Source organism: Ursus maritimus, unplaced genomic scaffold (assembly GCF_017311325.1).
Source record: "Ursus maritimus isolate PB19 unplaced genomic scaffold, ASM1731132v1 scaffold_16, whole genome shotgun sequence".
NCBI lineage: Eukaryota > Metazoa > Chordata > Mammalia > Carnivora > Ursidae > Ursus > Ursus maritimus.
The window spans coordinates 53,790,626-53,803,440 of record NW_024424008.1 but is presented as its reverse complement, the minus strand read 5'-3'; the positions used below and the strand labels follow the sequence as shown (position 1 = coordinate 53,803,440).

The 12,815-nt window shown below is 50.9% G+C and overlaps 1 protein-coding gene across 1 annotated transcript in view; it reads left to right on the top strand.

The window, feature by feature from the left end:
• Positions 1-12,815, top strand: part of NCAM1 (neural cell adhesion molecule 1) — a 67,324-nt gene that overhangs the window by 22,668 nt on the left and 31,841 nt on the right. The window contains exons 9-13 of the mRNA XM_040630657.1: positions 145-295; positions 663-847; positions 1,149-1,245; positions 1,565-1,735; positions 3,397-3,528. Coding sequence (XP_040486591.1) covers positions 145-295; positions 663-847; positions 1,149-1,245; positions 1,565-1,735; positions 3,397-3,528 — 736 coding nt within the window. The remainder of the gene's footprint in view (positions 1-144; positions 296-662; positions 848-1,148; positions 1,246-1,564; positions 1,736-3,396; positions 3,529-12,815) is intronic.

The window sequence follows — 12,815 nt, the reverse complement described above, 5'->3', positions numbered from 1 at the left end:
CTCCCACGCTATTTGGGACCTTAAGTAAGAGACAAGGGCACAGCCTGGGGAGAGGATGTGAGACTGGTCCCAGACAAGAGATGGCCCGGTCTCCTACTCCCAGCCCTGCCTCGGGCTCTCACGCTCTCTCTTTCCTCCCGGCAGACTCTGGATGGGCACATGGTGGTGCGTAGCCACGCCCGCTTGTCGTCCCTGACCCTGAAGAGCATCCAGTACACAGACGCCGGAGAATACATCTGCACCGCCAGCAACACCATCGGCCAGGACTCCCAGTCCATGTACCTGGAAGTGCAATGTGAGCAGCAGCTGTGGAAATGCGAGGGGGTGGGGACCAGGCAGGGTCGGGCTGGAAGGGGTCAAGAGCAGCCAGGACCTGAGCTGCACCCCAAAGCTCCGCTCACGCTCCCTGTGACGGTTGCCCGAGGCCGTTCCAGAGCTCTGCCCCCAAGTCCTCCCCTCACACTGTCCCAGGCTTCTTATAGGCTCACAAGCCCTCCATCTTCCTGTTCAGCTCACAGGACTGCTGAACCAGCCTGACCTTTACTACGCCCTGGCGCTGGCTCTGCTTCAGGGCACGCCTGCCCTCCCAGGGCTAGGAGACGGGGTGTGCAGGGCTCCTCCGTAGTCGTGGTCTTCCTGATAGGCATTGCTGTTCCTTGCAGATGCCCCCAAGCTGCAGGGCCCCGTGGCTGTGTACACTTGGGAGGGGAACCAGGTGAACATCACCTGCGAGGTATTTGCCTACCCCAGTGCCACCATCTCATGGTTTCGAGACGGTCAGCTGCTGCCAAGCTCCAACTACAGTAATATCAAGATCTACAACACCCCGTCCGCCAGCTATCTGGAGGTAGGTCATGGTGGATGCAGGGGAGCGGGGAGAAGGCACAGTCTGACTCTGGATGGGCTCCTGTATGCAGCTGAAATCTTCCCCCTTGCTTCTCTGGTATCCTGAGCAGGGGAGCCATCAGCTACAGAAGAAACTGAGCCTCAGCACTGGCCCCTTGGCAACTCTCTCTGGCGTAAGGCTGGGCTGGAGCTAATGGTTCATGTTTTCCTGGTTCTGTTCTTTACAAATTCATGCAATAAAGATCTGAGTCGGTGGCCGTTCCATGGGACACATATAATCCACAAGCTCCTTCTTTCCAAAGGTGACCCCAGACTCTGAAAATGATTTCGGAAATTACAACTGTACTGCAGTGAACCGCATTGGACAGGAGTCTTTGGAGTTCATCCTTGTCCAAGCAGGTGAGTACCCCTTATGGATGCCCTACCTTTACCCTTGCTGGCCTATTCCATGCCCTTTGGTGACACCAGGAGAGTGAAAGAAGAAAGGGCCAGGATAGCCAAAGGCAGAGGGTCCAGAAGCAGGGAGCCTGTGGAGGCTCAAGGGTGTGGGCACAGGGCAGGTTGGGAGAGTGTCCTATGGTGAGGTGGGCCGGGGGACAGGATATAGGCGACAAGATTCCCAAGAATGAGCAGCAATGAGAGACGTGCTTTGTGGCTGAGAGTCATGTCCTGGATCTAATGGAGCTCACCTGGGTCTCCATATGTGCCCTCCCTGCAGACACCCCATCTTCACCATCCATCGACCAGGTGGAGCCATACTCTAGCACAGCACAGGTGCAGTTTGATGAACCAGAGGCCACAGGTGGGGTGCCCATCCTCAAATACAAGGCTGAGTGGAGAGCAGTGGGCGAGGAAGTGTGGCATTTCAAGTGGTATGACGCCAAAGAAGGTAAGTGGGGAAGAGTCGGCATTTCCTTTAGAAGAATGGGTTGCTCGGTGTTTGGCAGGCACTCACCCTGGGTCCTGACACCCTGATTGCCCATTGGGGTGGCATGGCCCTCCGCTCTCACCGGCTGAGGATGCCACAGGCCAACACCTGCCATCCATTCATCTTCCTGTGCTGCAGCACCAACCCTGTCCCCTCTAGAATTAGGGCACGGTCGAATCTCCTCTAGAATTTTTGGCCTTCTGTCCCCTGGTTCCTCGGGACCTGCTTCTCGGGACCATGCTAAGATGGATGAGGCCATCTCAACCACGTTCCAAGCAGAAGCCCTGCTTAAGTGCTGAGCACAACCAGAGGAGTCCGGTCCACCCCTGCCCTGCACCTGTGGGTGCCCCGGGGCTGCAGGTTCCCTGCCAGCAGCCCCCCAGTCCTGCTTGGTGTACTCAGGGACTGTCATGTAATTACAGTGTTAACCAAGTAACAAATTGCCCAAGAGAAGTCTGCTCTTAAGTCCATCCTGTGATATATTTCCAAACTCAAAGTTTGGAAGATAACCCTGATGCCTGCAGTTTGAGCTCAGGCCCTTTTGCCCAGAGGACCGAGTATATAACCGTGTCTGACTCTCCGTTTGGGGTTTAATCAGGATACATCAGTGAAGTATGCTTTGTTTCTGGAGAAAGTTTGGATCCCAGTCCTGTCTGGTAACAGGGGCAGCCACCTCCTGATCGCGTTTTACTGAGAATTTGTTTCACCAGGAAGCTTCCATCACTCCTTCAGCTTTGGGGTGGGGGGGCGCCTGGGAGGAATTTCTGTGCTGTCAGGATTGGAGCCAGGAGAAAACAATCTCTTTACCTCCCTAACTTCCCTCTGAAATCTCACACCAACTTTATGGCGAGTTGATCCCTTGTTACGATCTGTCCAACTGGCTTTTTTTTCTCTTTGTCATTGCTACAGCTGGATTTCCTCCCCTTTTTTATATCTTTTAAAAATTCAAGTATAATTAACTTTCTAGTTCTATTTTTGTTGTAGCAAAATATGTAAAATATGAAATTTACCATTTTAGCCATTTTTAAGTTGAATGCCATTAAATACATTCACATTATTGTGCAACCGTCACCACCATCCATCTCCAGAACTTTCTCGTGATCCTAAACTCAGCGCCCGTTAAACACTAACTCCCCGTCCCACCTCCTTCCAGCCCCGGTAGCCACCATTCTGCTTCCTGTCTCTGGGTAGTTGCCTCTCCCAAGTACTTCCTGTGAGTGGAATCCTACAGTCCTTGTCCTTTTGCGTCTGACTTATTGCACTTAGCTGATGTCCTTGGGGTTCATCTACACTGTTGCACATGTCGGGGCTTCGTTCCTTGTTAAGGCTGACTGATACTCCATTGTATCACACCCCATTCTGGGTATCCACTCCCCCACTGAGGGCTCTCCCACCCTTTGGCTCTTGTGAGCAATGCTCCAGTGAACCTGGGCCCACAGGTGTCTGTTCCAGTCCGTGCTTTCAAAGCTTTTGTGTGTGTACCCAGACGTGCTATCGCTGGATCACATGGTAACGCTAGGTTCAAGTTTTTGAGGACCCGCCGTGCTGTATTCCACAGCAACTACGCCATTTTACCAATAGGCTTTCCGTCCTTTGTGATCCTTCTCATCTCCTCACAACAGCCAACATGGAGGGCATTGTCACCATCGTGGGCCTGAAGCCTGAGACCACGTATGCCGTGCGGCTGGCAGCCCTCAACGGCAAGGGTCTGGGTGAGATCAGCACAGCCTCCGAGTTCAAGACTCAGCCAGTCCGTAAGTACGAGCGGCGCCCCGTCTCTTCCCCACACCCACCTGCTTCTCCCCGGGGCAGAGGGGACCCTGAGCTGCCCCGTCCTTTGTTCGGATGACAGCTTTTTGTCTTTCAGATTGCTCTGCTCAGGGAGGGCTCACCTCCTAGCCCCGAGGCCCTCAGTGATGGCTGCTACCTAGCCCCTTATGCAGTCTTTCCCAGAGAGCTTGGTGACACTGTCGCAGTAGCTGGTCCCGCTTGCTAGCATGGCAGCCAGGGAGGGAAACACTGGCGCCTCGTGCCAGGGAACTGGGCAGGGGCATGGCAGCGTGTTGTGGAGGGATGTGACAGATTTTGCTTTTTGACGCAGGTCACAAAGGCCCTAAAGCACCCTGTGACTTGAAGGAAGAGGGAAAAGACAATGATGGTTCGTGTAATTAGTCGTGGGATTTTTGATGCAGCAGAGATATCACATTGTAGAAAAGAGACCACTCTGGGATATATGTGCAGTAGCAAGACCCCAGCAATGCAAAAGGGGAAGGGGAGCTGAGGCCTCCGCCTTCTGCTCCCCCTCCCTCCTGCCACGAGCACACGTCAGGGTCTCCCTCCCTTGTGGCCTCCTTCGAGAGAGGCGCTTCTTCCTGATGCACTCAGGATGGCATCTGCTTTCCTCCATCCTTCCCTCTTTCCTTACACCATGCCGCCATGCTTTCCCTCCCGTCCTACCAACAGCTCTGGGCGAGCCCTGCTCCAGGAACACCCTCCACACTCCCAGACTGCTGCCCTGGGAGGACCGTGCGTCCACCCAGCTGGAGCCGGTGCAGTAGACCCAGACTCCTTGAGCACTCACAGAGTTCCCTGGGTCCTCTCTGATTCCTGGGCTTAGCAAGCACGCAGGGCAATCCCTCGCTTCCTTCTCTTCGAAGCCAGAGGCCTGCAAAGCAACCCCTCTACTTCTTCCAGAAACAGAAGGCCCGCCTCATCTTCCTTCTACAGGAATTGCTTCTTTCTGGATTTGAAATAACTTGATAATTTGAATTTCCAGCTCCATGTGCTTTGCAGAGCCTATTCATCTCTTTTACATCTTTTTTTTTTCCCCTTGGGTCTGTCTCTTGTCTTTTCTTTTCGTCTGTGTTCCATCCATGGGAAATGCAGACAGCCCTCTTCCACGTAAGTGCCTCTTCATACCTCATTATCTGTTTCGATAGTGTTAACATCCACTAGTCCTAGTTCTTAATTTAGTTCCGGTCCCTTTTTTTGTCCCCTAGGCTGAAGTAGATGATACTGTCCGGGCCCTAACCACACTGACCTTAGTCTAGTCGTGATCCTGTTAATGTCTGTAGGTTTCACTCCAAGAGGCTAACACGCGTCCTGTTCTAGAGCATGCGACTTTTGTGTCCTTTGAAGTTGTGTTTATTTATTAATTTCTGTGTGTGACGATTACCCCGTGGCAATGCTGATGCGTGCCCATCCAAGCACAGTGGGAGTCTGCAGGGGGTCTCCGGGTAACACGTGACAGCACCACCTCACCTTCTGCCTGGATGCCAGAAAAGTGACCACAGCCTCACCAGGGATTCAGAATCCCTTCCAGGAAAAAGCAGCTGAAAGGATTTTCACATTTGCTTTTAGGAGATAAAAGAATTGAGCTCATAGTCCCTTCCCTTTTCTGTCTATGGTGGCTGGAGGGCTCTGGGAGGCCCAAGCAGCAGCTGCAGTTGGAAAGCATAGCATGAGCTTTGGCTCTGAGTCACGGGTACGTCCTGCAGGCAGCTGCGGGGCATTAAACCCCCACTTCCGGCCAGTTCTGTTCTTCAGCACTAGTTTCTTGCAACGTGCATGTCCGTTTTTGCGAAAGACTGACCGGCCACTTAGTAACGTCACCATCAAGCATAAGCGGAGCGGGCAGGGGTGGGGGGGATTCTCCGTGGGAAGGACATGTAAGCTGCAAATAGTGAATATAAGGAGCAAGGGTTACAAGAGGCTGGCCCGCTGTTCCGAGGGCCTGAAGGGGTCTGACCTGGCCTGCAAGACGTGCCCAAACATCACTCCCGCCAAGCCCTGCCTCTTGCTTCCTGGGCTGAGCTCAGAATAGCGAAGGGGAGTGTTACCCGGAGAGATTCGGAGAAAAGGTATTCAGAAAACCGCACACTCTTTTCATAAAAAGCTCCCAGCTCCTGAAAGGCACTCAGGGAAGCTTATCTTTTTAAAATTTATTCAGAAATATTGCAGCAACAGCAGAAAGTAAGGAGCTCAGTGTAGGCGTTCTGAGATTTTGAGCAACTGCTAAATCCATGATCTCAGCAGACGTGGTTCCTGAATGAACCAGTTCTGGAAGGAGTCAGGACTGGGGACTGGCATTGTCAGGTCAAGACTGACAGCTTTCTGCTCCAACAGCAGCTGTGCCCCAAGTAAACTCAGAAGGAGCACCTCTGACCCTGAGAGCACCTTCCTCCTGGACCCTTAATCTGAGCTTCACTTTCCGTGCTTCTGGATTTTATCAGTAAAGGAACGGTGGCTCAGTTATGTGACAGAGAGGAAGGCCGAGATGAGGCTTCCTTTTGCGTTTCTAACCAGTACCTGGGGTCTGAGTACTGAATCAGGGTAACTGGGTCTTAGACTTCAAAGCCCATCCGTGGTTTTCATTCATTGCCGGTTCAGCCCTTACAAAGGTGAGGATTTCTTAAGCAGATGCTATGTTTTAAAAGTCAGTGTTTAATTTAAAAAGAGAGACCTCCAGACGTTGTTGTTACCTGCACCAAGATTCCAAGAACCCCTCTGGAAAAGAGCAGCCGGCTGTCCATTCCTAGCAGGTCATGAATGGCACAGCAGCAGGCATTGCTAGTGGCATGCAAAGTCAGTTTCCTCAATCATCTCATGAAGTTATAGCCTAAAGGATTAAAAAACCAAACTTCTAAATAAGGAGAATCGTGGCAGAGCCTTAGCGCTGAGCGCCTTTGTCAAGAACTTAAGTGGGTTAAGAGCTCAAGGGATACACAGAACGTCATACTCTCATGAAAGGTGGCTGTTACAGTCTTTCCTGTACCCTCGTGACCTTCCTAGAAGAGCTGAAGTGAGGGCCTAGCCCAAGGGGGTGTCTGGACCCATCCTGAAGAAGGCTACAGTTGGGGGGCTGGCTCCAGCATCTTCTGCTGCCATGCCAATACTCACTCACTCTACTAGGAAGTGAGGGCGCATTTTAGGAAGGACCTCTCTGAGTTCTCAGTCCCCTTCCTCAGAAGGCACCAAAGTTGTCCGAAATTAGGTAAATAAAATCAGCCATCCATGTAGCTGCATGCTTACACCAAGCCCAGGTTGGTATTGGTCTCTGACACTGGCTCATCTCGCCCACTGACTGTGCTTTCCCCTCCTATGATGTTGGGGTGCGGATGCACACCCTGATGCCGTGACACTGGAGTTAGGCCCTAGGAGCACCGTCACCCCAAGGGGGAGAAAGTACAGGCTCAATAAACTGTCATACTGAACAGAGAGTCATGGCTGTCAGACACCCCCATATCTCCACCCCTCTTCCCCCTTCCCCCCACCCCCCGCCCCTGTTAGGAGGCAGTGGGTGAGAGCCAGTGCATTTTGCATTAATCGCTTGAAGTTCCTTGAGATGTGCCAATAATGGGGTTGCTTTCTTGGTTCCTTAATAGACTTATCCCCATGCAGGGGCATGACCATGTCAGAGTAGGGATGAGCGGGTGAAACTAGCCAAAGCCACAAATACCTCAAAGAGTCCTGCTTCTGAGCTGCCATATTAGAGAGCCTGGCTCACCTGTTTGAAGATCCCTCTCTGTGCGGTTCCTAAATGTGTGTGAAGGTAACGAGGAAGCAGTGACTCCAAACAGATAAATAGAGCTCCAGCCTGGAAGAATGTCCCTGTTTCATGTATTTTTAGGCCGGATGTCTGCATGTTGTCATGAAGCTTTTATATGGAAAGCTCACAACCTCTGTTTGCCTCGGGAGGCGCTGCTTCCCAACGAGAGCTGCTGAAGCCCTAAAGATGTGATGTGGCCGTTGTTACGCGTTCTTTCCTCCATGATCGAGCCACACACCTTCAGAATTTCGTTGCCTGAATGTCGCCTCTTAATTCGCTTCTGAACCACGAAGCAAAATAGACAATTTCTTTCAGGGTGTAAAGATCATGAAGGAGTCTCTACTTTTTGAAAGAGGCATCTTGAAATTTTTGTCTTCACATTTTGCCCCCTAGATGGCACGTTCCAAGTATAAACTAAATGCATTCTAAAACACATAGAACTCCGTCCCTTTGCCAGAATAATATGGACAGTGATGCAAACAATTCAAGCCAAAAAAGTACCAGAGAAAGAAGGAGAGAGAAAGAGAGACGCTTGCACCAGAATTAACCAGACCATCAGCTCACAGTGAGTTCAGTGGGCGCCTTGCTCTGATTCCAGTGACATTCTGCTCGTGTGGTTCAATGAGATGCTTCATCTGGAAGAGAAAAGGAAGACCAAACCATGAGTGCGCCAAGGCGATGCTGGTGACAAGGTGACGTTCTTCCAGATTTTCATCTTGCTCTCAAAGGAGACTTTGTTTTATGATTATTGATGGGACAACCTCTGAATATTTGCCAGTGAAAAACTAAAGATCTTTTCAATGTCCAGAATGTCTCAGTGCACCATTTCTAATGGTCCTCTAAGCAGGAAGTTGGGTTAGCGCTACTTTATTTAGCCCCGGTCTCTTCAGCATTCCCTTCTTCTGAGAGAGAGTGAGCCTAACACTCAGTGTTACTTGCGTTGGTCTCCACACTCACAGCAGCTCCGGAGAATCGCCTTCTGTAGAGCTCTGGAGGGCAGCAGTGGTTGTAGTATCAGCTAGACGCCCAGCAATCCTGGACCTCAGCCAGCAGTAAACGGCAAGTGGGACAGTCATTTCTGTTTCTTTGGAACTTGAGATTAGAGAGTGAGGCATACAGGCTTTGCTGTGAGTATGTGCCCTGAGTGTAGACATAGGCCTGTCTAGAAGCACATACAGACATCTATCCCATGAAGAGCCAAAGCTGCCTTTTTCCCACGTTCACCTTAACCTGGGGTCCAGGCTGCCTTTCCTCCTGATATCTGAGCCTGAGGACGCAGCTGGTCCCGCTGAATTGGCTCTTTGTTCGGGCAGGGTTGGAGTCTGTCACTGCTCCTGGCCTAGTCCCTGACCTGAACGCAGGGCTTTCAGGCACACAGGCTCCCGGTTCGAAGTCAGGGAGCCCAGCTGTCTGCTGGTCCGTGGGCCACCTTCCTCCTCGCCATAACCCGCTTCAGCTTCGGCCGCTGACACCCCCGGGTCGGCTCTTCGATTTTCTCATTCAGTGTCTGTCTGCCTCAATGAGCTTCTTTCCCTTTTTTTTTTTTTTTTTCACTTTCATTTTTCTTTCCTCAGCGGCTCCTGCTAGCTCTTCCACCCCTGTTCCATTGTCTCCTCCAGATAGTGAGTATCATTTTCTTCATCCATCTCTCTGCAGGTTGCTTTCCACCAGCCACAGTGGGTCTGCGTAATGTTATCTCCTTCACCAGGTGATAATTCAACTGTTGGCAGAAAGCAGCACCGGGTTTTAGAGAAGCAAATGAGAAAAGAAATAGGCTCAGGGCCTCCCAGATTCACAGGAGGCAACACTCCCCCCGAAGAGTAGGCAAGTGACGGGCAAGGCTCTGGACAGAAAATCCTGCAGTCAGGCTTCCCGGGGCTGGCACGGTCCAGCCCTGTCCTCGGGACTCTTCGTGGGCTGGACCCGAGCTGACATTTGGAGAAACCAAAGGAATTTGCCAAGAAAAATATCTATTCTGCAGGGTCATAAGAAATGCTTTGGGGTGTTGTGTTTTCACCCTTCATTTTAATTGGCACAGTTGGATTCAGACATTGAAATTAGATAGTGAGGCCTGTAGCTCTTGCTTTCTCCATAAATGCATACTTGTCTCGTAAATATTTGCGGGAAAATAAACAGTGTCTGCTTGCAGATGTGCCTGGCGGTAGGCGCTTCGGCAAATTATTTAACCCTTCGCAAGTGAGCCGTCTCTTTCTCTTCCATAAAATAGGATGAGTAATCGCCCTTCTCTCCCACCACCCCACTAAAAAACGTTACAGCGCTTAGCAAGCTGTGTCTACCCACCCCGAGGCGGGACTGCTAAGCCTGGCAGTGACGTCGCCTGGTCAGTCTCCAGCCTCGTCATTCCTGACTGAGCCTCTCTGTCACTTACGGTCTTGTTTCATTTGGCCTCCCTGCCCTTCTGTTCCCCTGGGGACTCGGGAGAGAGCTTTGTGCCTGTGACTCTTTGGAGTTTTGAGCCCAGCTCTCGGAGAAGGACGGGCGTGGAGAGCAAAGGGAGACAGCAGCTGCGTGAGGCCCGAGGTGTCAGTGCGGCAGGTGCTCAGGGGGCAGGCAGGGCGGCACCACCCGCCTGGCTCAGGTGCGGCCGCACTCTGGGCACAGCCTCGGGGGGTGGGGGGGACACTCCAGCCCTGGGCTCAGAAGCCCCCTATTGCATCTGTTTGGCTTAGCAACAGGGTCACCACCCCCAGGTAGTGCTTTCCAGGCTTGGGAACCAGAGACAGCCTTAGGTTCAAATCCCGTGTCCGCTCCTTCTGCGTCCGGCTGAGTGGCCTTGAATGAGCCACTCCTGGGCCACAGAGTCCTTATCTCTCTGATGAAGGATAGATTCTACCTCTCTCGTAGGTATCTGTGAAAATGAAAACAGTGCCCAGCACAAGGTAGCTGGAACTTGTGGTAAGAATAAATGAGGGTTATGTTATTTCTTGCCAAATGAGAGTAACTTGTCAGCAAAATCTCTGATTTCTTTAAAATATCCATATTTCTCTTGATAAAACAGGGGGAAAGGACCTGAGAGAATATCCCCTTCACCGTCTCTTTCTTTTCTTTATATGTATCTCTGTGTATCTGTGTCTATATGTAGGCACACGTACACACTCCTATATAAACACGTGTATTTACTTATGAGTATAATTTGTATCTCCATGCTCTCCTTCACCTTTCTGTGCCCTGTCTGCCCTTCATGTTTCCATAGCAACCTGGCCTCTTCCTGCCCTCACAACCACAGAACCGGCTAGTGAGTACAGAGTTATGGCGGCTCTTGGCCAGATTGCTGCGTGTTGCTAAGCTGACTTCTGGGTCACAGTGCTGCCTTTTCTTGTCTCTTGTATTAAAAGTAACAGTTGTGAATGCATGGAGGCTCTTTTCCTAGTGTGGTTTCCTAAGCATGCTGTCTGCGTGGCCAAGAGAACAGACCCAGCACCATCACAAGGGCTGGGATGATTATTTGAAGAATACGCTGCGTGAAGAGTTTTCCAAATTTCCCTTTGTGTGAAAAACAGAATAGGATTAGAGAAACACTAGGGAGACAAAAGAAGAGCATCTCCTCCCAGCTTTTGTTGTCCCTCCCCTCTGAAGCGTGCACACACGTACACACACACATGCACAAGTCGCCAAGACTGAGAACAAGGGAAGGAATAGAGAGAATGCTGCTCGGGGAGAGGTGGAGGGTGCAGCAGAGAGGGGAGTCACGGCTCGCTCCTGACAGCGTGCCCTGCTTCGTGGGACCTCGAGGCAGGGCCCAGGGGGCATGAGGAGCGCACAGAGTGCACCAGGAGGGAGAAGCCTTGCAGCCCTCCTCCTCAGCGCCAGGAAAATGGCAGCCCCAGAACACGTGGCCGGGCCCGCTCAAGTCTGTGTGCTGAGGGTCCAGATCAGAGTTCTGGAATTCATCTGCAGAGGGTAGAGTCGGGGCCAGACTTGTGGAAAACATTACACTTCATTGCAACGGTGACCTGGTTCAAGCTAGCCTTTATAATGCTCTAATGAGGTGAGCTTGTGGGTTAGGCCTGAAGTCCCCAGTCAGCAGGAGCCTCCGGGTGCGCACGTGTGTGTGTGTGTCTGTGTGTGTGTGTCTGTGTGTGTGTGTCTGTGTGTTTACAGTGGTGTCCACAGCCGTGTGGGGGTTTAAGATTTATAATATTTCTGAGCACACAGAAAAAAATGACACGAGCAGTAGTCAGTGGGAGAAGGCAGAAAGCAGGTATGTGAAATACAGCCTGTGTTGCTGCCCAATTCTGCTCCCTGGGCCAAGGGTTCTGATACATAATTGAACAGAGAAGAAAAGAGTTTCCTGATTCTGCGTGTTGCATGAAATGATTCTTTTTTCTACTGCAGAGCATAGCTGAGGGTCTGCTTTCTTGGTGTTCTCTGTGTGTGTGTGCTGCAATGAATTTTAATTCCTGATGCTTTGGAGGTTTCATTTTGTCAGCAGAGTAGAGCGGGTAACAATGAACTGTGCTCGCATGGGTTTCACGCAGAGGATGGGTTTTTTTTATTTTGGGGGGGTTTTCTTTGGTTTGGTTTGGTTTCGCATTTGGGAAAGGAATGCAGTTAACCCTTTCTTCTTCAAACACTCCCTTCCAGCTTGGGACAGTGTGTGTACGAGGCAGACTAGGAGAAGGCTACAAAACGCATTTGCACAGCTCTGGTCATCTTAACGTGTCTCACTGTAGACTGGTCTTCCCTGGAATCTTGAATCCAGATTTTTACTTAAAGAGGAATTAGGTGTTCCTCCCCGATATATGTTTAATTTTTAAACATCAGACATTTCTGTCCACAGATAAGATGCCCAGTAGCGACATCAAAAGAGAAGAAACTTTGTCTTTTTTTTTTTTTTGTACCACTTGACTACTGACCCAAATTGTCGGTCCCAGTGGACCCTGGGGTGTAAGGAAAGACAGTCAGAATTGGGCAGCAACACAGGCTGCTGAGCTGATTATCAGGAGCATAATCGTGTACAGTAAGGAGAAAGGTAGCACGTGTGACTGCAGCGGAGCAGCACAGTAGCTAGAAGCGCACAGAAATCCATCAATCGTCAGCCAGTCAGTAGTGTCGAAAGTAAATATCGTCTCCTATTTTTGCTAATGTGTGTGTGTTGATCCATTTATAATCATGAATGAATGAAGGTATCCTAGATAAGATCAAAAGAGAAACCGATCAGTTGTATATAATCCCCGCAGGGCACCGTTGGTGGGAACCCTCCAGAGCCTGTGCAGTGTGCGACAGTAAGGAAGACAGGTTGTATCAGCTCACAGTGGCAAGGGGTGTGTAATTGGGCTACAGCCTTTCCCCCGCATTAGTTTTAAACAGTGGCATACTTTGGACAGAAAGGTACCTCCACCTCCCTTCTTTGCCCTTCTTTCAGCTTCAACCAGCAATAGCCTGAACTTCCCCTTGGCCCGTGCAAGTTAAGGCGGGAAACCCAAAATGCCTTTTGACAAGGCAAATCATTCAGTAACAGATTAGACTATA